This window comes from Monodelphis domestica, chromosome 2 (genome assembly GCF_027887165.1).
Source record: "Monodelphis domestica isolate mMonDom1 chromosome 2, mMonDom1.pri, whole genome shotgun sequence".
NCBI lineage: Eukaryota > Metazoa > Chordata > Mammalia > Didelphimorphia > Didelphidae > Monodelphis > Monodelphis domestica.
In genome coordinates, this window is record NC_077228.1 from 378022331 (window position 1) to 378047800 (window position 25470).

Consider the following 25470-nt stretch of genomic DNA (forward strand, 5'->3'; position numbering starts at 1 on the left):
TGATGAGTCAGCTGGGTGGTCCAGTGGATAGATACCAAGTTTGGAGTAAGGAAGACCTTAGTTCAAATATGGCCTGGGCAAATCACTTAAGTCTATTTGCTTCAGTTGCCTCATCTGTAAAACTGGCTAGAGAGGGAAATGGCAAACAAATCCAATTATCTTTAATTAGGAAAAATCTTAAAAAGGGACACAAAGAGAGTCTGACTCAACTGAAACTACTGAACAACAGCTACTGGGATGTTAGCTCATCCTCTGTTGGTTGATGATGATGATGATGATGATGATGATGATGATGTAGGGTATAATGTTAGAGAGTCAGTCTTGAAATTAATGAGAGCTGAGTTCAAGTCTCATTTCTGCCACATATTAACTGTGGAGTCTCTTAATTGTTAAGCATCCCAGGCAGTTCTCTAAAGTCAAGTGGCAGAAAAAAAGATGCTAAACTTTTGTTTAGATAGAAGTATCCTTACCAAGGATTTCCCTATACCAATAAAATCTCAAGTCTAGTTCCTGCCCCCTAAATGATTATTAAGGTACATTAGAAAAGGCTAGTATGACTGTGAAATGAATTCTGAACTTGAAAAATGAAAATTCCATTCAAAAGGATCAGCACAGAGTTGGTTACGTATGAGGTAAAGGATTTTGTGTGAGTGTGTGTGTGTCCTCTCAGGCAGAGGAAAGGGAGAGTTTGCAGAGGAGACAGAGGCGAGCTTTGTGTACAGGGAGCAATGAGCAGGCCCAGTCTTCTTTCTATCTCTCACTTTCCCTTGGAGACTGAGCTTGGGAACATGCAGGGACTGCTCTCCTTCTCTCTTCTCATCACTACATGGGCTTCCCAGGTAAGCTCTGACCAGATGATCTTTCCACCCCAGGGGGCTAGAGTAGCACTTGTTTTTTTAGGTGAGAAATGAAGAAAAGGAAGAAAAGGGGGGGGGGGGGTCAAATGGGATGGCAGAGATTTGTGAGGGTGCCAGAGAGAGGTTTGAGGAAATCCTTCATCATAATTAGTGAGCCATTTCCCAGATTGAATGAAATCCTGAATTAGTTTGACTATGAAAGGAATTAAAGGTGTTGCTGACAGGACTTTGGTCTCAAAAACCAGTATGTCTTTCAAGGTCTTTGAACAATCTTTTGTTTTTTAATCTTTTCAGGGATGGGGGAGGAGGAGTGTGATTTAGGAGATTCTCCTTGTTAAATCATCAGCATTGCCAGGGGCCCACACTAGGGGTAAACACTACTTCTTCATTCCCATTCCAGGCCAGGGCCTAGCTTTCCACAACCTGGTTACAAAATGTGCAAAAGTCTGGAGAAAACAGGCTTTTGCAAACAAAAAGTTTCCGTTATGTCTGCTCCTGTTTCGAAGAGGAGTCAAGGGAACAGTTACCTCTTATAGTCCATAGCAGATTTTTCCACTCAACATGTATGTTTTTCACTTCTTCTAAAGAATTAGAACTATTTTTGAAATATTTCAGGCTGAGTCCCCAAAGAAAAGTTTACTTTCAAAATAAAATTCTCTTGGGTGAGCTTGCCATTGATTCAGTTTAAAAAACAAAACTTGGGTGGGAGTGCTGGAAATGGACTGTGGCGAATTATTTATTTGTTTTCCCTAGGGACTGATGATACACAGCTGAATCTATTTTTAAAATTCATTCAGTACTTTAGAAAACATAGGAAGGTGTCCATGGCTTCTTGTGAGGGAAATGGAGTTGTCAGTAGGGTGGTCTTTGAATAGCCCAGTCAGTCAGAACAGCCTCTTAATGATGCAGTATATTATTATGGTTGGTTAGGAATTTTTGTTTTTGCTGTTCTGGTTTTGAGGTTTGTTCCTGTGTGTGTGTGTGTGTGTGTGTGTGTGTGTGTGTGTGTGTGTGTGTGTGTGTGTGTGTGTGTGAGATTGTATTTCATAGGATTTTGATCTGGAAAGGATCTCTGAAATCATCCAATTCAACTCCCTTCGTTTTATATGTGGGGAAACTGAGCCCCAGGGAAGTAAAAGGCCACATAGGAAGCTAAATTAGAATTCAGGTCTTCTGATACAAATTCTTGTGTTTGTTTATTTATTTGTTTCTTCCTTTCTTCCTCCCTTTCTTCCTCCCTTTCTTCCTCCCTTTCTTCCTCTCTTTCTTTTCTTTTTTCTTTCTTTTTTCTTTCCTTTTTTCCTTCCTTCCTTCCTTCTTCTTTCTTTCTTTCTTTCTTTCTTTCTTTCTTTCTTTCTTTCTTTCTTTCTTTCTTTCTTTCTTTCTTTCTTTCTTTCTTTCTTTCTTTCTTTCTTTCTTTCTTTCTTTCTTTCTTCTTTCTTTCTTTCTTTCTCTCTTCTCTTTCTTTCTTTCTTTCTTTCTCTCTTTCTTTCTCTCTTTCTTTCTCTCTTTCTTCTTCTCTCTTTCTTTCTTTCTCCTCTTTCTTTCTTTCTCTCTTTCTTTCTTTCTTTCTTTCTTTCTTTCTTTCTTCTTTCTTTCTTTCTTTCTTTCTTTCTTTCTTTCTTTCTTTCTTTCTTTCTTTCTTTCTTTCTTTCTTTCTTTCTTTCTTTCTTTCTTTCTTTTTCTTCCTTCCTTCCTTCCTTCCTTCCTTCCTTCCTTCCTTCCTTCCTTCCTTCCTTCCTTCCTTCCTTCCTTCCTTCCTTCCTTCCTTTCTTTCTTTCTTTTCTTTCTTTCTTTCTTTCTTTCCTTTCTTCTTTCTTTCTTTCTTTCTTTCTTTCTTTCTTTCTTTCTTTCTTTCTTTCTTTCTTTCTTTCTTTCTTTCTTTCTTTCTTTCTTTCTTTCTTTCTTTCTTTCTTTCTTTCTTTCTTTCTTTTTCTTCCTTCCTTCCTTCCTTCCTTCCTCTTCCTTCCTTCCTTCCTTCCTTCCTTCCTTCCTTCCTTCCTTCCTTCTTTCCTTCTTTCCTTCCTTCCTTCTTTTCTTTTCTTTCTTTCTTTCTTTCCTTTTCTTTCTTTCTTTCTTTCTTTCTTTCTTTCTTTCTTTCTTTCTTTCCTTTCTTTCCTTTCTTTCTTTCTTTCTTTCTTTCTTTCTTCTTCTTCTTTCTTTCTTTCTTTCTTTCTTCTTTGTTTTTCTTTCTTTCTTTCTTTCTTTTCTTTCTTTCTTTCTTTCTTTCTTTCCTTTCTTTCTTTCCTTTCTTTCTTTCTTTCTTTCTTTCTTTCTTTCTTTCTTTTCTTTCTTTCTTTTCTTTCTTTCTTTCTTTCTTTCTTTCTTTCTATCAATACTAGGTATTGGTTCTAAGGCAGAAAAGTAGTATGGGCTAGGCAATGGGGGTTAAGTGACTTGCCCAAGGTCACACAGCTAGGAAGTATCTGAGGTCACATCTGAACCCCCGGACCTCCTATCTCTGGGTCTGACTCTTAGTCCACTGAGCCATCCAGCTGCCCCCATCCTGTGTTTTTTCTAACCCACCATGGTACCCAGTACCTAGAAGGATGCTCTTGGGGTGCTTAATTAATTAATTGTTGAACTGAATTAAATTGATTCAAGAGTTAAATCCAAAGGGTTGATAAAGGACAGCTAAGACTAGTGGGATAAAAAAGAAGAAAAATATGAGTAGGTTGTATAGCAATAATATTTTGGGGGTAGGGCAGGGTTCATACCTACAATTTAGTCTGTTTAGGAAATTCTGAGAAGGAAATTCACTCTATGTGGCTTAATAACTATTTTTAAACTTGTCAGCTTAGTGGATTCAGGCACTAAAGGATTAGGTGACTTGCCCACATGGCCTCTAACACAGTATTAGATTTTAAAATGATCACCACTGAGAATCTAAGAAGCAACAAAATAGAATTACATTTTATCAATCTTGGTCTCTCTATCAGATGAGAGTAGAAAAAAAAATCCAGGAAAATTTAGGTAAAGAGAAGAATTCAAGAGAGTGGTGTTAAATTAGCTACCATTTCTATAATCTACAGTAATGACAGTTTTGGCAGCGTAGGTTAGCCAGAATTGCTAAAAATGACAAAACTTTTATGATGAGAAAATTCTTCTTTAAGTAATATATGAAGGTAAGGGGGAATGAGTGTAACAGATAAGGACCATGGATCATAGATTTAGAGCAGGAAAGAACCTTATAAAAGCCACTGAGTCCAGTTCTTCCCTTTTAAAGATGAATTGGAGGGTTACAACTTGTAGGTTTTTGAGGTACAGTTTGAACACACATTTTCCTCTGAGTTCAGGGCATTTTTCACTACATCAAGTTGTGTCTAAAGGAGAGAGTGAGGAAGTATCATGAAGAGAATGCTCTATATCAATATGAACCTTTTACAAGGTTTGATTTTTTTTTTTACTTTACGGAAAGAAATAAGCATTTATTAAGTGCCTGTGTGCTATTTATATTTATTTTTAATTTATTATATTTTATTTATAAATTTTATTTGTATTTATACACTTTTATATATTTGTTATTTGGATACATTTATTTTTATTTTTAATTTATAAACGCTTTCTCATTTGGCTCTCACCCTGGGAGGTCAGTGCTATTGTTCCAGCTTTACAGTTGAGGAAATGTAGGAAAACAGAGGTTTAAATGACTTGCCCAAGGTCACCCTCCTGGTAGGATCTGAGGCTAGATTTGAACTTGTATCTTTCAAAATACTCTAGCATCTTTCTCAGGAAAACACCAAATGGGGCCATGAAAGGTTGGACATGATTGAAATGACTGAACAACAACTTCACTATTCCATGCGTATCCCCTGAGCCATTTAGCTGGACCTTGTGATGGGACACTTGTAAACAAACCCCCCCAAAAATTTTGAAAGATTCATTGTGCATATGAACTCTGCAAATAAATGAATTAATATTTCCCAGCCTCATAAAAGATTTTCATAAGCTCTAGAGGTCTCATAAAGTAACCCTTCTTCTCAGATCCATGTGAATCTGAAAGCAATTGAAAATGCATTTCTGGAGAGGTCAGAACTAGAAAAGTAATTATCTGTTTTTGTCACTTTTTGCTTCTTGAGTGACCTTTAGCAAGATGACTCCTTCCCAGAGCTTCAGTGTGCTCATCTGTGAAATAAGGAAGTTGGACTAGCTGATCTCTTAGGTCTTATCTTGTCTTTTCTTATTATTTTATAATCAAAGGTCATAGTTGAGATTATGGGAAAGAATGAAGTCTCTGAGAGTCAGTAAAAAGTGAAAAAGAAGATGGCATAATGGAAAGACCACTGGAGAGGAAAACCTTGATTTTGTATTTGATTTAATTATTGATTTCAAGCATATCATGAGACATCAGCTTCCTTATTTGGAAAATAAGGAATTTGGAATAGATTATTTCTAAAGTTCTCTACAGGTTGAATCTTCTAGGCATCTGAAACATAGTTACAGGGGAGTGTTGGAGCCCGCTCCTACCAGAGTGAGCTCATATTGGTCTGATCAGCCATGACCCCAACATAGTAACGCCATTTTGGTCCTCTTCAAATACCAAGGACCACAACCATACTATAAACATACCAAGTTAAATTTTCAATATTCTGACTACTTAGACCGTAGAAATCATTAAACACTATAATCAAACCTTGAATTGTTGTTATTGATTGTCTTGGTTTAAGAATGCTAGAGGAGATGTTAATGATGTAGACTGAACTTTAAAATATGTTATTTCTTTTGGGGGACCCAGTTGTTTCCTGGATTTTACCAGAACACCCCTGCCCATGATTCAGGAAGGGATAACATGCCATGTAGAGTAGAAAAGAAAGATGGAAGCCCACATCATAAACTATTAGGAATTGCTACCCAGGATGTGTTTTTTTTTCTTCTTGAGAAACCCTTGTAAAAAGAATTTTGGGGACTAATAACTGCTTCACTTGTTATATATGAAGTATCAGGCACTTGGGATACTATGGGGTTAAGGGGGCTAGGCAGATGCAGATATTCTATCTCTCGGAACTGCAAGGGCAGTTGCAAAGTGGAACAATTATTTGTGATCCTGGAGGAGCATTTTCAGGAAGAAGCCAAAACACTGAAATGTATAGCAATGAATACGTTGATACATGTATAATTTGTTGCTGTGCTGTGTACCACTGACTTAGAGAATTTGTGTGCTGCTGACATTAAGAGGTTTTAAGGGGACAGTTAAGTGGCTCAGTGGATAGAGAATCAGGCCAGGAGATGGGAAGTTCTGGGTTCAAAATTGGCCTCTGACACTGCCTAGCTGTGTGACCTTGGTCAAGTCACTTAACCCCAATTGCCTAGCCTTTACTACTCTACTGCCTTGGAATCCATACTTAATATCAATTCAAAGATAGAAGGTAAGAGTTAAAAAAAGTTTACAGGACTGAAAAATCAACATGCTCTTCTATGGTCAAAAAATACTTTATGGAGGCAATTGGGACTTGAGGCAGGATTAAAGAAAGGGAAGAATTTTGTTTATTGAGGGGAAAGGAAAAGAAAGCATTCTAGGGGTTGGGGGAGGAAATGCCCTTGAGGAGAAAAAAGAAATCACCTTTATATGATCCTTAATGTCAAACTATCTCTAAGTCCTGCTGTAGGGCACAAGCCAATGGTCAAGCTGCTGATGGGGAAAAGGCAACACAAGTCACTGGAGTGCATCAGAGGAAAGAGTTCTGCCACTGGCCATGCCAGTGCCCTCGGCAGAAGCCCAGGTGCTCACTTGGCGTGAGTCTGGTAAAGGATGGCTGTGGGTGCTGTAAAATCTGTGCCAAGCAGCCTGGGGACACCTGCAATGAGGCAGAGGTCTGCGACCCCCACAAAGGCCTGTATTGTGACTACTCTGCCGACAAGCCTAGGTATGAGACAGGAGTGTGTGCATGTAAGTGACATATTTCCATCTTATTCTTGGCACTTTGGGGAAGAATTGTCCCCTCCCACAATAATGGGATTAAAAAAAGAAAAAGAGCTGTTATTTGGGGAGATTCACTCTAGTATTTGGCTAGAAACCAAGTAGGCTTTCAGTCTCTTCATGGACTCGCTCCATGGAGCTAAACATCAATAGGAAAATAGAAAGAGATGCAGGTGTTTCTGAGACTTCTGGGGTTTTTGTTAAATAATCAATGATAAGATTTTCTTAATTGGCTTTAAGGTATATTACTTTAAAATGGGAAAAATCATTTGAAAATGCTTAGAAAATTTAAAAGTACCATAGGAGGAAATGAAGGAATAAAAACACTTTTTATTAAACATTTACTATTTGTCAGGGACCATGTGAGTTTTTTCCTAAAACTTTGTTCAAACTAAATTTAGTCCTTTTGAAATTTAAAAAAAAAATCATTTTTGTTCTGGAGTTGTGATTTCATGAATTTGGAAACTCTCCGTAGGGCCACTTCTTCCACTAATGAGGATCAGTAACTGATCTAGAACATAGAGGCAAAGAGGGTTAAGTGACTTGTTCAGGGTCACACAGTCAGGAAGTGTCTGGGGCTGGATTTGAACTTGGATCTTCCTGACTCTACACTTAGCACTCTATCCACTGTGCCAACTAGCTGCTGAGAATGCCTGCATCTATCATACATATATAGCCAAGTTTTACAAAATGCTTTCAACGAGTATTTATTAAGTACCTACTATGTGTCTTGCATTAGGTGGCCCATTTTCAGAGAAGCAAACTAATATTTCAGATGAGGACATTTGTACTACCTACTGTGAATGATTTCTATGAGGAAAGTGCTTTGGGTACCCTTAAAGTATGATGTAGACGTGAGTCGTCATTATTATTATTCAGACACTGCGTTTATTCTGGGCTTGGGTGTTCAGGTTTTCAAATGAGCTAAACCAGCTAATCCAAGTTTACACTTGTTATGCTACCTGGGAAAATCATGTGCAACAGTGCTTGGGGAGTTATTGCGAGAGGCACCTGAAGCTTAAGCTACACCAGCTCACTACCTAACTGATATCTAGGAAGATGCACTCCCAGGCTAGATAGGTGCCCTGAAGCTCAGGATTTGAATTCAAATCTGATGTTTTTTTCCATCAAAACCAGAGCTTATCAATTCCCTATTCCCCATTGGTTGCTTTCCCTTCTGAGAATAGTGCCAAAGAAGTCATTGCCTGGAATTTAGACCAAACAGGATCTCCTAAAGGCGAAGAGAAAGTAAAAGGAGCCAGATTAAAATCCAAAGTGGCTGGAGTGAGTTTAAGTCTCCATGGCCGCTGCCCCCCTTTCTCTTCTACATTACATCCTGGGCGTTTCCCAATGGAGGAGACAGTTCTTAATTTTGTCAATGACTGCTATTAACTATTCACTGGCTTAGAGAGAAAAGATTTCCCCACAGGACCAGCTTCCATTGCTGGCTGCAATCATTAACTTCTTTTTGTTTTGGCTCCTGCAGAGGCTATCTGTAAAGATTAAAAATGAGGGGAGACGGGGAGACTGAGGCAGGTAGAAATTAGTTTCTCTCTGCAAGGAGTATTATATTTTTTAGAGGTTTATTAAAGTTAAGGATTAAAAGAAAATACAGGATAAGAAAAAACACGTGTCTAGGCCAGAGGCCTAGACCTCACCTACATTATGGAAAGAGCCGTGTCTGCTCCAAAACGGAAGTCCAAAATAAGACAAGCCCCTCAAAAGCCTTCGAATCAGCTTAAATGCCTTCTCGATCTCGGCCCAGGTGAGATTACAAGGCATCCTGGGGAAGTGGAGCAAAGGCTCATGGGGATTGTAGTCCTGTATTTGAGTCTATTTTTCACATATCACTCAACACTTGACCATTTTTAAGCATATGTGGTTGGCTGGCCAAAAGATATACTTAAATTCTTAGCTGGCAGATACATATCTGAAGCCGGAGAGAATAACCCAAACCCCAAGGCTAGACCTTTTAAAGTCCTACCAAAGAGCAATGGACAATTGATCCCCTTTATGGCTGACTCTTTCTGTAGCTCTCCGGAGTACTTAGAATGCCAGAAAATTTGAGATGACGGGTAACTATTGTTTAGCAGATGACTGCTTGAGCACTGGTGGTTGGAACAGGAGATACATTCACTTGTGATTTTAAAAATCTCTAATTTCCCTTTTGTAGCTTTAGATGTTATTTGTGAAAGTGTTCATAGGGGTAGCTGGGTGGCTCTATGGATTCAGAGCCAGGCTTAGAGAAGGGAGGTCCTGGGTTCAAATCTGGCCGCAGACACTGCCTAGCTGTGTGACCCTGGGCAAGTCACTTAACTCCCATTGCCTAGCCCTTACTGCTCTACTGCCTTGGAACCGATATACAGCATTGATTCTAAGAGGAAAGGTGAGGGTTTCAGGAAAAAAAAAAAGGGTGGGGGGAACGTTTACAATGGAGTATATCTACACAGTGGAGATTTTTACACCAGAAAAGATATAGATAAATCCACTCGTACTATTAAACTGAAGTAGAAGCTATCACAGCTCATTGGCTCTTTGGTAATTTGGCTGTTTTCTGCTTTCAGATCTCGTAGCTGTAGGATGTGAACTCAACAGGGTGCATTATCACAATGGCCAAGTTTTTCAGCCTAATCCCTTGTACAAATGTCTATGTGTGAGTGGTGCCATTGGGTGTACACCCTTATTCATACCAAAGCAGCTAGACAGTCAGTGCTCTGGCCCCAAAGGTGGAAACAAGTCTGACCGATCCCTCTGTAACTTGAAACTGCTGCAGCAACAGATATCAGCAAGCTACCAAGCAATGCCAGGTGAGTACACCTAGGCTTATGGAAAACTCCTTTTTTTTTAGACCCTCAGCTTCCATCTTAGGATCAATACTGTGTATCGGTAAGGGTTAGGCAATGGGGGTTATGTGACTTGCCCGGGGTCACGCTAGGAAGTGTCTAAAGACAGACATGCACCAAGCCTTCCAAACTGGCCCCCAGGCAAATTCCTTTTGAGCGCAACTGACTTACACAAAAATTGTTCATTGCCATTTTGTAAAGATTAAAATTTAGGGAATATGGGGAGACTGAGGCAGGTAGAAATTAGTTTCTCTCTGCAAGGAGTATTATATTTTTTTAGAGGTTTATTGAAGATTAAGGATTAAAGAAAATACAGGATAAGAGACATAACCTCACCTACATTATGAAAAAAACCAGGCCTGCCCCAAAACGGAAGTCCAAGAGTCCAAGAGCCCTTCAAAAGCCTTTGAATCAGCTTAAATACCTTCTCGATCTCGGCCCAGGTGAGATTACAAGGCATTCTGGGGAAGTGGAGCAAAGGCTCATGGGGATTGTAGTCCTGTATTCGAGTCTATTTTTTACAATTTTTCTTGCTATTTCTCATCCTGGTTTTGCCTTATGTAGCCTGATGTCTTGTACATGAAGGTTCCCAATACGTATTTGCTAATTTTATGGAATCCAAATTCCTTTGATGATGTGGTGTGGCCACTGATCTGAGTGCTTACCTTTTATTTCTGTTTACTTTGAGCCCTTGATCACAGTTCCCTGGCCAACGATGCTGAAAAGGGTCGTGAGGCCACCTCATCTGGGCCTTTGCTTTTAGGCAGAGGAATATATGAATCTGCTGCAAAAGGACATTGTGATTTTCTTTGGTAAAGCTCTCTCGTCTTTAAAATCACACTTTGAATCAAGAAGATTCTTTTGATGTTTCTTCTCCCGCCCCCTTCTTGAGACTCTTTTCCTCTTATCCTATCTTAGAATAAAAGGAGGCTTGTCGATCATGCACCTCTTGGGAAATTTTTTCAAAGATTTACTAGTCAATTATCACTGTGTGTCATTGATGAATATTGGAAGACATTTTCTATGTGAGATCAAAAGAAACTGAAATGCATCGTTACTAAGCAAGTCAAAGAGAGACTAGCAATTAGAAATATTGTTTGATTCTGTCTGTATTATCTGTACTGGTAAATACATATATGTATTATACATATAAATGCACAAATACATATATATTTTTTATATACATTTGTATATGTGTTTAATTTTTTGAGAACAAGTCTCACTGTGTCACCTAGGCTAAAAGAAAGAGTAGCTCTACTGACTGACATGGGGATTGAGACCTGTTGCATTGCTGAATTGGGCCATTTTGTCCCTTCTTGGGCATCATGGTGCCCCCTTCTGGCAGGGGCTCCTCAGATTGTTGCTGGACTCAGTGTGGAAGATTGATCAGAACTCCTGAACTCAAGCCTTCCAATAGCTTTGACCACTCTTGAAATAGGAATTATAAGCATATACCACTGTGCCTAGTCCAAATCTATTTTTCTATTGAAAATTATTTTAATACCCAATTAATGTTTCATTTAAAAAAATAGACCCCTAAATTACTAGCCTATAACTCTTAATTACATGTATGTGCTTGTGTGTGTGTGATTTACCAACCCATCTTCCCCTGTAGAAGGCACATTTATAATCACAGACACTGATAAAAAATTGGCTATTGATGGACAGAAGGGAGGAAATTATTTAAATGCCTATTATGTAGGCATTTTTCGGAATTTTACCAGTGTTATGTCATTTGATCCTCACAACAATCCTGGGAGGTAGGTACTATTATTATCCCCATTTTATTGAATTTTATGAATTCCAGGACTAGAGTGAGCTTTAGCATGAAGAGCCAGAGCCTGGTAAAAGTCCAGGTGTGTCCAGGGCAAGAATAAGACATTCTTGGCTTTGGCATGAGAGTTCCTGGAAGGAGCCATCCATCTATTGATGATGTTGTCAGTTTCCATGGTTTCAAAGATCATCTCCATACAAATAACTCCCAATTTACCTATCTAATCATTCTCTCTTTTGAGCTCCAGTTCTTACACCAATAATTGCCCTGTGGACATTTCCATCAGCACATCCCATTGATATCTCATCCTCTATAAGACCAGGACCAAAACTATTATCTTTCCTCCTAACTACTTTATTTCTATCAAGGGCATCACCATCCTTTCAGTTTCCAAGGTTTGTGATCTTGGAGTCATCTTCAACTCATCATTGTCCCTCTTTACCTCATCTTGATTCAACCTCTCTGATACATCCCTCTCATGCATTCCCACTTCTTTTCTCAACTAGCTACCACTTTAATTCAGGTCCTTGTCGTCGCCTACCCAAACTATTGCAATAGACTCCTGTTTGGTTGCCTTGTTCCTAGTCTCTTCTCTCAACATAGCTGCCAAACTGATGTTCTTAAAGCACAGATCTGGCCATATCATGGACAACTAGATGATGTAGTGGTTAGAGTGTCATGTCTGAAGTCAAGAAGACTCATCTTCTTGAGTTCAAATCTGACCTCAGACATTTACTAGCTGGATGATCCTGGGCAAAATCACTTAACCATGATTAACTCTGTCTCCTCATCTGTAAAATGAGCTGAAAGAGACAAACCATAGTATCTTGGCCATGAAAACTCCAAATGGGGTGTGTAATTGGAATTTGCTCCCTAGGACTCTCTTTCCCAGCATCCCATTTGTGTAGGGAAAATATGTTTTGATGTAGCACCTCCCTCACTTTCTGTGCTCCCAGGAAGGTGGGTGTGTAGGTTGGGTGAGAGCCAGCAGGAGAAGTTTACTCATGTGGTCATTTTTAAGTTTTGCTCTTTTTTCTTCTATTTCTTCTACTTCAAGTGATTACTAATAAATCTTATAAAATATGATGCTTGAAGTTAATGATATTAAATTAAATCTTACAGGGGTCATGGAGAGTCAAAATGATAGAAGAGAAACAAAATGACCATATCATTCCTACTTGAGATGCTTTAGTGATTTCTTTATCATTTCTAGCACATAACATCAATTTCTGGGCTTGACTTTTCAAACTCTTTACAATCTGGCACTAGCCTATATCTTTCCAGATTTATTTAACATTACTCTCATGCAGGCACTTGAAGTTTCTATTTGCTATGGAAATGTGAAATAATGGAAATTAGTCCTCTGTATAATGATCTTTTAGGTCTATTTCAGAAAAGCACATTATTCAGGGTAATGAATTGTATTTTTTTATCCTATCCTTCCATCTTAGAATTTCTTGTTCTGTCATTTTTAGCCTTTTTTTTTTGTGGCCCCCTTTCAGGGTTTTCTTGGCAAAGATACTGGAATGGTTTGGCATGTCTTTCTCGAGCTCACTTTATAAATGAGGAAACTGAGACAAACAGTTAAATGACTTGTATAGGGTCATACACCTAGTAAGTGTCTGAGAACTGATTTGAACTCTGGAAAAAAGGTCTTCCTGCCTCAGGGCCAACTCTTTAGCCACTGAGCCACCTAAGTGCCTATTACTATTATTATTATTAATTACCTTCTACGTACAAGACATTGTGCTAGGCTTTAGGGCAACAAAAACATAATGGAGTCTTGTTCTTGCTCTCAAGGAATTGATGGAAATAATGGTGGGTGGGGAGTTGGGGTGGTGAAGGGAGACAAATGCATCCAAAACTATAATATTGGGGAGAACCATAAGCATAAAATATTAATGTATACACTTGGAGCTAGGAGCAGCACCACTATGTGAGAGGCAGAGGCAGAGAGCATGAAGACCACTGAACTTGGAGGAAGAAGAATTTAAACCTAGGTTAAAATTGAGGCGTAGCCACTTATTACATAAATCCGTACTCCCTCAGTTTCCTCGACTGTAAATATAAAAGGAGAGGGTTGTATTAGAGGATGAGAAGCTTCCTGCCAGTTCTAACTGTGTGTGAAATCATTCTGTTGAGATCTTAGATCCTAGCTTTAGAGATAGAAGGGATCTTGGCTATCAGACCAGCTCCCCCATTTTACAAATGACAGAAGTGGGGTCCACAGTGGTTACCCAATTTGCCCACAGTCAAACAGTTAAGTCACGCTTCGCCTGGGGCACTGTGCTCCATTCTGGGACATGCAGTGGTAGAAGGCTTTGGAATCATCTCACAGAGAAGTGCAGTTAAAGAAACCTGGGGCTATTTAGCCCAGAGAACTCTCAAGTGGACGTTAATAGATGTTTTCAAGTGTTTGGCTGTCACATGGAGGAGCCTCTCGAAGTCCAATGTTATTTTTAAAAAATACTCTAAAGGCTCACAATATTGTGGTCCTTAGAAAGAGAGCTACTAGACTTTCTCTGCTTCAGCAGAACTGGGGACATTGGGTAATAGTTGGAAAGAGGCAAGTTTGAGGCTAGGAAAGATTTCCTAATCATGAGAGATATTCAGAAGTTTAATGTCTGCCTCGGAGGTGCCAGGTTCTCCCTCCTTGGAAGTCCTCAAGCAGAGAATGGAAGGATGATCACTTGGTGAATATAGTCTCATTACAGAAGGGATTCTTTTCACCTATGGACTGGGTCAGATGGCTTCTAACATGTCTCAAATTCTATGAAGTTTCAGAACAGATTTAAATCCAGACTCTGGTAGGCTGGTTACCTGGGCTTTGTGTATTAATTATTTATATTATATATATAAAGTCAATCTCTCTGGGTCCCTCTCCTTTGATTGACTGACTGCATTTTTAAGCCTTGACAGATTTCAATCTTTTTTTTTTTTTAATCCTTCCCTCCTGTCTTAGAATCGATACTAAGTATCAGTTCCAAGGCAGAAGAGTGGTAATGGCTGTTGGGGTTAAGTGTCTTGCCCAGGGTCACACAACTAGGACATGTGTGAGGTCAAATTTGAACCCAGTTCCTCCCAACTCCAAGCGTGGTGCTCTATCCACTTAGCCATCAGCCTCCCCATTTTAAACTTTCTTTATATACATACAGGCAAATTCACAAACACACACATTTTCTCCAAAAATTATTTAAGGCATATTAATGATATTTACTTATATAATTACTGAATTCCAGAAGGTCTATGTTTAGAATCTAGCTTCTGCTTGGTCAGCATGAAATTAGGCAATGACAATGCTTTATGCCTTTCTCAGCACTCACAAGGGCTAAGCTTTTTGTTAAAACAAACAATTACTTTTCCACATTTCTTGCTTTTTAAAAACATATACTTTGTTAATCCAATTTCTAAATTGCATCTCCTGGCTTAATTTCAAGTGATGAGATGCACTGGATTTGCAACCATTTAACTTCCCTTTATTTATTGCAGATGTGTGCCAGGCTTTTAGTCTACTTCCTGCATTGAGGTCTTTAAACTGCTGTCTGCCTTCCAGGTACCCATATTTCTTCCCCCTCTCCATCCTCTATTTGCATATTTCAGATGATACTGTGTAAAATCCACAGCTATACATACATATATATTTGCTTCAACATAGTATATAATTCAAAGCAGCTGATGTTTCTCAGCTGACGATATAAAATTTGTCCTTTTTCAAATGGACATTTTGTCATATTAGGCCTAGAATTTTTCACAGAACAGCTTCATGCAGGTTTAAAATATTAACATTTTCTTTTCCTATTCTCTTTAAGGAGAAAATCGGAAATAGAATAAAGACATGTTGGAATTTACGAGAACACCAACATGTAGCTTGTTCAGAATGAATGCGTTTGATTCTGTGGCATGCATGAGTCAGTGTGACTGCCAGAGCAAGCTCCCACTGGCTCTCGTTGGGGATGGAAGAATGGATGCCTCCTGCTCCCTACCCAAAACAAAACTAAGCCAGATCAAACCAGAGGGAGTTAGAGGCGGGTTCTGCAATAGCCCTGAAAAATGTCTGAATTGGAGGTCCAGAGGTTACGACTATGTATCAGGGCCTTTGTGGTGTCGGAGAATGACTATTTTCTGTCTTTAGCTAGTTTCAAAAGCAGAAATCATTCCCTTCCCAAACTATTGGGATGCCTTCTAACAAATCTGAACAAGGCACAAGTTAAAGAGGAATACTATGCTTCAACATTAGTTGTCTTGATCATGGAATTGCCTACTAAGCTTTTATCATTCTGATTAACAGCCTGCTTCCCCATACTCCACTAACACCTATTTTAATGTTTGTTCTGTTGGGGATCAACTCAGGAAGGAGGCAAAGAGTGTGGTGGTGGTGTGAGATAAACAAGCTATAGATCAGAAAATGGCCAGGTTCAATAGCTGGAGGAGAGTCTAGAGAGAATGAAATATAAATTAGAAAAAAAAAGCCAAACATTTAAATAAATCAAAGATAATTTTTCAAGATCAAGATAGACTTCCTATTCATAAAAGAAATAATAGTTTATTTAAATTTATTTGAGAATTTGGGGAATGGGATAAAGGAATATAAAGTTACTTTGCTTAAAATTCATATATCATGGGAGTTTATTTGGGAAAATCAATGATAAAGATAGAACTGGAAATTAATGATTGGCAGTCTTTTTTCACCTTTCTATTCCAGTTTATAAGAATCTCCCACTTTTCTGGAAGAGGAAGTGCCTTGTGCAGGCCACAACATGGACACCCTGTTCTAGAACATGTGGTCTAGGAATATCTAACAGGGTGACCAATGAAAATAGTCACTGTGAAATGAGGAAAGAGAAAAGACTATGTTATATTCAGCCTTGTGACCGAAACTTATTAAAAGCTGTGAAGGTAAGACTTGATTTGAAGGGAAGCACATTTTGTGGTCCTGTTGATAAGTGACTGTTGGTGCTTAGAATTTGAGCTGGAAGGAACCTTTCCAACCATTTCATTTTATAAAGAAACTGAGTCTTGCAGAAATGAAATGGCTTGTCTAAGATTACACTGATTTTAAACAGCAGAGCTGGGATTTGAACTCAGGTTCATTACCTCCAATTTTTTTTTTAAATCCTTACCTTCTGTCTTGGAGTCAATACTGTGTATTGGCTCCAAGGCAGAAGAGTGGTAAGGGCTAGGCAATGGGGGTTAAGTGACTTGCCCAGGGTCACACAGCTGAGAAGTGTCTGAGGTCGGATTTGAACCTAGGACCTCCCATCTCTAGGCCTGACTCTCCATCCACTGAGCTACCCAGCTGCCCCCTCATTACCTCTAAATTTAATAGTCTTTTTACCATGTTCTCAATAAAGGGGGAATGTACATGGGGGATAGGGAATAGGGATATGGACATTGATCTCTTAGTTCTGCTTACTTCACTCCATACTAGTTTTTATGTCTCCTCAAAATTTTCTGAATTCCTTCAATTATTTTCAGAGTACATTTATATTACATTTATATACTTTAATTTGTATAGCCATTTCCTCAATGAATGGGAACCTCTATTTTCCTATCACACACACACACACACACACACACACACAAATTGCTCTTCTTTTGAGTCCACTGGTTTCTTTCGGATGGCTACCTCTTTGTTTTGTAATTCTTTAATGTATTTACCACATAATATTTTCTATATTAGTTATGTTTTTATTCATCTTCCTACTATGTGTCTCAAGGGCAGCCACCTAGTCAACAGGCATTTACTTATTAAGCATTTATTACATGTTAAGTGCTGGAGATAACCCCTGTTCCCCCCAAAAAGGCAAAAACAAGGTCCCTGACTACAGGGAGTTCACACTCTAATGAAAGCACAGTGGTTTATCAAAATTCTGGCTGTCTCCAAGTCTTTGCACACTCTTTCTGCTTGGTGGGTACTTAATGTATGTGACATTGAACTGAAACAGAGATGTGATATGGAATCTATAGTCCTCCATCATTATAATGTCTACTGTTTAAGGAGTTAACATAAGGCACTAATCTTCATTGTTAACATTCACTTGGAGAGTATCTACAGAATTAATTCTCCATCCACATTTTAGCAAATATCTTCCTCTCTTATTTTCCTGAGAAAACTAGGACAATCCACAATAATTTCTCTCATTTTTCCAATTTCACAACTTGAAATTCCTTGACACCACTTTCAACCATTTTTTCCTTCATTAGTCTTTGGACACCATCTTCCTTTCCCAGGGAAGCCACTCAGCTCCTGCTTTTGATTTCAACCCTTCCTAGTGTCTTGAGGAATTTGCCTTTTTATTGAGTCTCTTTCCCATTTCTAAGTTTTCCTTCTGTATAGCTTATAGATTTACCTATGTCTCTCCAATTAAAGCAAGGAAACAAATCACCACCAACCACCACATTAACTTCTTCAGTGGAGCCTAAAAATCCTCCCAAAACATGACATAGTATTATCAATCCCCTAGGACCTTTGGTCTACTCATACTCACAGCTAGACTCTAGAACTGATGGCATTTGATGTCTCTATTTCTACATCCTTATCATTCATTCCCTTTTCAACACCTCTCATTCAGAGAAACTAGTATCTCCAATCTCTATTAAGTCAAATGATCTGTTTTCATTCTATTTAGCTTCTCTAGTACTGAGAAATATGTATATTCCTTAGCAGTTCCACTTAGAAGACACTGTCTTTTAGCTCTAGTTTCTCCAGAAATTTGTTTAATTCTATATTTTTCTTTTTTTACCTGTAAGATTTGCCTAAAATTGAAGGGATTATTTAAATCTCTTGATGATTATATTCATATATCTTCTTGTAATTATTTTTCCTTTGTGAATTTAGAATGTTTAATATTGATATATTAGTCATTTCAGCATAATGTAGTTTGTTTGTTTTTGCTCTAATAACTAGATTACTTCTGCTTTTTCAATTTTGACTCATCTGATGCATAGTAAACTGTTCCAGAACTTTATTTTTATTCAATGTATATCTTTACTTGATGTTTTTAAAGCAACAGATCATGGGGTTTTGTGTTCTTTTCCTTAGTGCCTCTGCAATCTGGAAAATCTGCATAAAATTTTTTGTCCATCTCTTCATACCAAAAGTTTGAATTTTTTCTTTCTTTCATGCATAGGGAATATAGGATACTTCACACACATTTATGAGTTATTAAACTTTTAAAGTTATCCCTACATTTCCAGCCTGTGTGTTGCCTGTTGGTTTTCACATTCTTTTTGCAACCTTTTAACTTTTTACTTGTTTTAATTTTAAATAAGAAAATGTGTATGTTTATGGAATTAAAAGATAAAATATGTTGATATACAATAATATACATGTATCTTTATGCATTTCTGAGTTTCTAAACTTTTTCTGTGTCATCTGTTGGCTTTTGCATGGCATCTACAGCTTTTGAAAAACTCTCAAAAAAATCCCCTTTAATTTAATTTCATCCCCTGGCCACCTTTTATCGAAACCATGATGGGGAAAATCACATATGGTGGGAATTTCCCCATTTTCCTGATTGTGCAGTTCTTACTACTCTTTCCTCTGCCCATGTTCATTTTTTCTCCATATGCAATGAAATCTCAGTCCATGCCCTCCTACTCTTCTGGGTGCCAGTTGCACTTCAGGAACTTGGGATTCCCCTACTCTGGAGGTAGAATGAGTGGTCTCTATGTGCCAAATCCCTGCAGAATTATATCCATTATAAAGCCCTCCATCTCCAAGAGTTACCTATCTTCCTCCATGAGAAAGTTCTTCAATGAGACCCTGTCTCAACTATGAGATAACATTTCTTGGAGGCAATTAAGTGGTTTAGTGAATTAAGAGTCAAGCTTAGAGAGAGGAGGTCCTGGATTCAAATGTGGCCTCAGACACTTCTTAACTGTGTAACTCTAAGCAAGTCACTTAATCTTCATTTACTTGCCCTTCCCACTTTTCTGACTTAGAAATGATACACAATGTTGATTTTAAGATGGAAAGTAAGGGTTTTTATTTAAAAAAAAAAGAGAGAGAACCTTTCTTTCTTTCTATTTCAAAAGTTCCCTTTCCTTTAGAAGGCACGAAGCATTATTTGAAATGCCTGTGACAGGCATTATATTAAGTGCTTTATAAATATCTCATTTGAGTCTCACAACAATGCTGTGGAGTAATTGTTATCCTTATTTTACGGTTGAGAAAACTGAGACAGACAGGTGACTTGTCCAGGGTCACAGCTACTTAAGCCTCTGAGGCAAACCTGAATTGAAATCTTTCAGACTCTAGGCCCAGCACTCTGTCCATTGTGCCACCTAGCTTTTAGTACTTCCCTTTGCCTTTTCAGCCATTCTCCTGTAGCGTCTTTGCTGCCTGAAACACTCCCAGAGTTACTTCTCCTTCATAGTTAACCATTGACTTGATGAGGGTATATCTCGTATCCCCTTCTCTCTAACTTCTTTCTTCCCTCTACACTTTCATGTGTCCCATTCGGTGCTTTAGTCTCAAGAAAATCAAAAAACATGGGATTTGCCTGTAAGCAGGGTGTGGAGAGGCTCAGTCCATGAGGTTTTGGTCCTGTTCCTGTCACTTGTATTTGACTTCTGATTTCACCCTTTTCTTGTGTTTCTAGAAAGAATCTTTTAATATGTTATCTTGTTGTTGAAGCCCAGAGATGTCTTTTTCTTTCTTGTTTTTATTTCCCTCAGATAATTTCGTTAGCTGTACCTTCCTCTGTTGCTGTATTTGTTTACCTTTTTGGAATTTTTGTTTGGGATGCTTATAAAGCAAAAATAAATTGCTAAAGACTGGTTTTCTCTGTAGGATTACATCGAGTGCCTTTTTTCTGATTGAATATCCATCTTTTTGTTTCAGTAGGCTCATATTTGCTGGGTATGTCACCTCAGGGTGAGAATGTCAGGTAGAGAATGGCAACTTGAATGCCTTTGCTTTTTGGAACATTATTCTATTTCCTCTCACTGTTTTTAGGGGGTGCAGAATTGGCTTGTTATTCAAATCTTCTTTTACATTTGAATTTCTTTATCCTGGTCATTTTTTAATTTAAAACCCTTACCGTCCCTCTTGGAGTCAATACTATGTATTGGTTCCAAGCCAGAAGAGTGGTAAGGGCTAAGCAATAGGGGTCAAATGACTTGCCCAGGGTCATACAGTTGGGAAGTGTCTGAGGTCATATTTGAACCCAGGACCTCCTCTCTCTAAGCTTGACTCTTAATTCACTAAACCACTTAATTGCCTCCAAGAAATGTTATTTCATGGTTGAGACAGGGTCTCATTGAAGAACTTTCTCATGGAGGAAGATAGGTAACTCTTGGAGATGGAGGGCTTTATAATGGATATAATTCTGCAGGGATTTGGCACATAGAGACCACTCCAGAAGAGTAGGAGGGCATGGACTGAGATTTCATTGCATATGGAGAAAAAATGAACATGGGCAGAGGAAAGAGTAGTAAGAACTGCACAATCAGGAAAATGGGAAAATTCCCACCATATGTGATTTTCCCCATCATGGTTTCGATAAAAGGTGGCCAGGGGATGAAATTAAATTAAAGGGGATTTTTTTGAGAGTTTTTCAAAAGCTGTAGATGCCATGCAAAAGCCAACAGATGACACAGAAAAAGTTTAGAAACTCAGAAATGCATAAAGATACATGTATATTATTGTATATCAACATATTTTATCTTTTAATTCCATAAACATACACATTTTCTTATTTAAAGTTAAAACAAATAAAAAGTTAAAAGGTTGCAAAAAGAATGTGAGCTACCCAGATGCCCCCTATCCTGGTCATTTCTATAATTTGTTGTAGGTGAATTTATTAAACTTAACCATTTTGTGTTATAGAATAGGCAGTATGGATTTTTTTTTTCAACTGGAGGTATTGATTCTTATGATTAGCACTTTTGTTTTCTGTGTTCTGAAAGTTCTAGATAGTTTCTTGTATTATTTACTGATTTATGGCATTCAGGTTTTTAAATCTGTATTCTTCTAGAAGACTTATCCCTAAATTGTCTCTTTAGATGCCTTGGAGATCAATGTTTTGCTTATATAAAGACCATTTTTTTCTTTTAACATTTTTGCCTCTAGTGAGGTTTGCCACTGTGAATTCACAATTTTCTGTTGAGCTAATCATTTCTGCTGCATAGGCCATAGATTCTTTTCTCACAATTTTTCCCCTCTTAAGCCCTTTTCAGGAACATCCTGTTTGTAGTTCCATGCTCTCTTGAATATCCATAAGATCTTCTGCCTCATCAGGTGTTGATTCACTTTTTCTGCCTTGTATTCATTCAAAGATGTCTGGATTCATTTAGATGGTCTGGATCCCATCTTCCATTGCTGACAATCTTTTCTGTTAGTTTATCTGCTAGTGCTCAAAAACCGACTTGAGATAGGACAATTTGCTTTATTCGCCTAAAATTCCTCTATTGCTCACTCTGATAGTAGTTTCCCTGGAGAGAGATCTTTAAAGCTGTCTGTCTCCTCCAAAGGCAATTGACATCTTCCTCTCCTTCGTGGTCTGAGGGAATACAAGGAGCCCCAGGGGATGCCAGGCCCCTCTGCTTGTGGGCTGGTGGATCCAGGCCCAGCTGCCTCTGCCGGGCTCCTGTGAAAGCACTGCGATGCAGCCAGAGCCGGCAGGGCACAATGGAGTCCACCAGGTACAGCCCCGCCAGGTTTGGGGGCTGCTGGCTAAGAGCACAGCCTGGTTTGCTAAGGTGGAAGGATGAAGACAGAATGGCTTGCTTTATCTTCTGTGCATGTCTTACTCTGGAGATGTTCCAGAGCCGGCGAGTCCTTCCTGTCTCATTGGTCGCAGACCTGGAAGTCATCCTACGCCGCCTCTCTGTGGATTCTATCACTAGACACCCCCACTCTCCCGGCCCCCATATGATCTCTTCTATGGGATCCTATGGCGGTTTTCTCTTTATTCTTCCCCATTTATCTTCGTCGGACTCGATTATACATTATACAGTTTCTGCCTTCTTAACACAGCTCTCTTTTCCAGGGATCTGCCCTCAGTCACATTCTCTCCTCTTGCTACGTTCCCTCTCCTTTGCTCCTGGGTTGGGAGGCCACGGTGCCCCCGTATCATCCCCAAATGCCTGAGCAGCAAGTGTGTGTGTGTGCATGCACACCCATTTCCTAATCTTGTCAACGTGAGAACTCCCGTCCCATACTAACATGCCCCAAAGACAACGACACCCCCGCCCTTGCCCTCCACCCCTCCCCGCAGCGCTCCATTTCGGCTCAGATCATCATCGGTCCCACAGAGTAAGATTCACCCCTCATCCCTCGCTTCCTTCTTTTCTATATTCTCCTCACCATCACCTCTAACCAAAGGCAAAGCCTTATGGATTCGACCTTCTCCAGCCTGGCTGCCCATCCTTTTCACTCTACTGAAGGGCCACCCACCCTGGTTTAGGAACACTGAATGGGATCCCACATCTGTTCCTCCTCCCTCCTCATCCTTCCTTCACCAACTTCCTAAAGCACCTCTCCGGGTAAGATCCTAAGCGGCCTACAGGACTAAATAGAAACCTTTTCGCCTGGCATTGAAAGCGGCACAAATCTGATTTCAAACCACCTTTTTGGGTTTGTTTCATATCTTTTCCTTCCACATGCTCGTGTATTCTCGACCCTGAATCCAATCTGCTGTCTCCCTTCCTTTTCTCCTACAAACTTCTGTTTAGGTGTCACCATGAAGTCATTCAGATTCCTCCCTCACTCTCATTTTTAGTGCTCTTTCCTTCCTCAAATGACCTCGTCATTCTTGTGCCCAGATGGAATGGTGTGTCCTTCCAGTAGAATATAAGCTTTTTTAGGAGCCATTTTTCGTCTTTTTTGTACTTAGCGCCTAGCTTAGTGCCTTGCAGATGTGAATTTTAAAACTATTCTACCCTATTCAGACCATTCTTTAGAAGATCTGATTTAGCTATTTCCTGTTCAATAACAATAGATACTTGGAATAACAGAATCAGGTCTTGGAAACCCACATTCTCCACCCTACTCAGTTTAACAAGATTTTTAAAGGTCTGCATCAAACTCAAGATTTAATTATCTGAGGAGATGACCTTCAACAGACATGTGCAAAAAAAGGACAGACCTCTGGGCTGTCCTAAGTCAAGCTAAGTCCTCATTGGTACAGATGAGACACAGAAAAGTGATGTGAAAATGTCCATATAAGGCACGTCATGGACTGCCTCATTTTTTTCCCCTGGAGAGACAACCCTGGCTGGCAGCATGCTAAGCATTCTGACACCTTGGAGTGTTGGGTGGTGAGTTTGTCCTGGAGCTGATTTTGGGTTCGGGCATCTTAGCTGATCCCTTCCTCCTTCATACTCTAAACCCTTACTCCCTTATCTCCTGATCTCCCTTCCCAATACTAATCAGGTGGGGGGAGAGGGAGAGAAAATACCTACTTCTTCTTCTTCTTAATCTTCTCCACTATCAATTAAAATCACCATAAAATTTGGCAGCTGACTTGGGTATTTTATTATTTGGGATTTCCCTTGGCAACCATTTAAATTTAGATTTTATCAATCTCAACCATAATTTCACCCTTAACACAGACTAATAAATGACTTAAATTGCACGGATTGGGGTATAACAGTCTTCGGGTGAAGCCAAAGGTCAGGCCTCTAGGCCCAGGTTACAAGACATCATAGGAGCACAAAAGATAAAGGGGACAATCCAATTTGTTTCTGAGGCTTTCTTGGGACACAGTTTGTTAGAACTCAAGAGAAGACTCAGTTAAATCCCTTCTCATTTATAAGAGAACTTAATGACTTCCTCAAGCTGTTATTCAATGATAAGGCAACCAGACCTATAATAAAAATCAAGTGTATTTCCACACCACCACACTGCTTCCCTTAACATTCAATTGTCCTTTTATTCAACAAACATTAAGTATCTACGAAGTGCAATATATTATGCTTTTTTTATTAGCAATAATTATAAGCTACTATATTATCTAAATAGCAATGCTTTGCATTCCCCCTTACATTGAAATTTTACAAATATCTTTTAATTTGCTACTTTATTTTCTAGATACCCAAAGGAAAAAAGTGCCAGCCTACCTTTCAACTTTCTAAAGGAGAGAAACTTTCCTTTTCTGGATGCTTGAGCACTCAAAGCTACAAACCAATTTTCTGTGGAAAATGCCTGGATAAGAGATGCTGCATTCCCAATAAGTCTAAGATGATTAATGTACAATTTGACTGCCCAAATGAAGGGTCATTTACGTGGAAGATGATGTGGATCACCTCTTGTGTATGTCAGAAGACTTGCAGAGATCCAGGAGATATCTTTTCTGAGCTAAAGATTCTATAAAGAGCTTTAATTAGGAATCATAATAAATAATAAATGTGTTAGTCTAAATGTAATCTTTATTACACCAAATAATTCTTCCAGTACTTTGGTTTAAAAAGTGGGAAAAAAATCACATTAATGATAAAATAATAAGGATAGATATGTCTAGCCATATCTAATTGTGTACAATTTAAATTTTTGGAAGTTCTTTTAAATGATGTGGAACTGACTTTAGAAGCATAACATTTAAGTCTTTGGTCCTAAAATCTGTACCATAATTACATATCAGAGCAAGATCTGATCCTACATTTGATAATTCTATAAATGTAAAATGCAGCATGTTATTTGTTTAGTACTGGAACATTTAATGCCTTCTAGAAAAGCAACTAAGTATACTATTTAAAAAAATAAGTTAAAAAAGTTTAAGAATGACTCATCCTCCAGTACTATGTCACAATCCATTAACTGAGGGATTGTAATGTACTATTTTTTGAAAATATATTTGTACTCTTTTAAGTCTTGTGAAGAAATAAGGCTAAAGAATATTTAAAAAATAATTTTTTTTTCATATTTCTCATTCTCCAAGTCATTCTTTGGATAGTATCCATTACAATATTCTTAATTCACAAATTTCCTCTTCCATATCTCATTAAAGGCTGTATCTGACTCAAAATTTTTTTGACATAAGTGAGATAGAAAAAATCCAATGATTTATTTCAATTATTGATATCCTAACTATATGAATAAAACCAGAAATCAATCCTGTGCTAAAAAAGAAAGTA

At 38.6% G+C, this 25470-nt stretch overlaps 1 protein-coding gene across 1 annotated transcript; it reads left to right on the forward strand.

Moving 5' to 3' along the window:
- Positions 1 to 237: 237 nt before the first annotated feature.
- Positions 238 to 25456, forward strand: CCN6 (cellular communication network factor 6). Its single transcript, XM_056814738.1, has 5 exons — positions 238 to 294; positions 6453 to 6744; positions 9339 to 9581; positions 16094 to 16287; positions 24428 to 25456. The coding sequence occupies exons 1-5, from the start codon at positions 238 to 240 to the stop codon at positions 24707 to 24709; spliced, it is 1068 nt and encodes a 355-aa protein (XP_056670716.1). The 3' UTR covers positions 24710 to 25456.
- Positions 25457 to 25470: the final 14 nt, after the last annotated feature.

Excerpts from the sequence above, each read along its gene's own strand:
- CCN6 (XM_056814738.1), top strand. The coding sequence starts at position 238 with ATGTTAGCTCATCCTCTGTTGGTTGATGATGATGATGATGATGATGAT. Across the intron at positions 295-6,452 it reads ATGATGATGATGATGATGAT|TCCTGCTGTAGGGCACAAGC; the intron begins GTAGGGTATAAT and ends ACTATCTCTAAG. Across the intron at positions 9,582-16,093 it reads AAGCTACCAAGCAATGCCAG|TTTATAAGAATCTCCCACTT; the intron begins GTGAGTACACCT and ends TTTCTATTCCAG.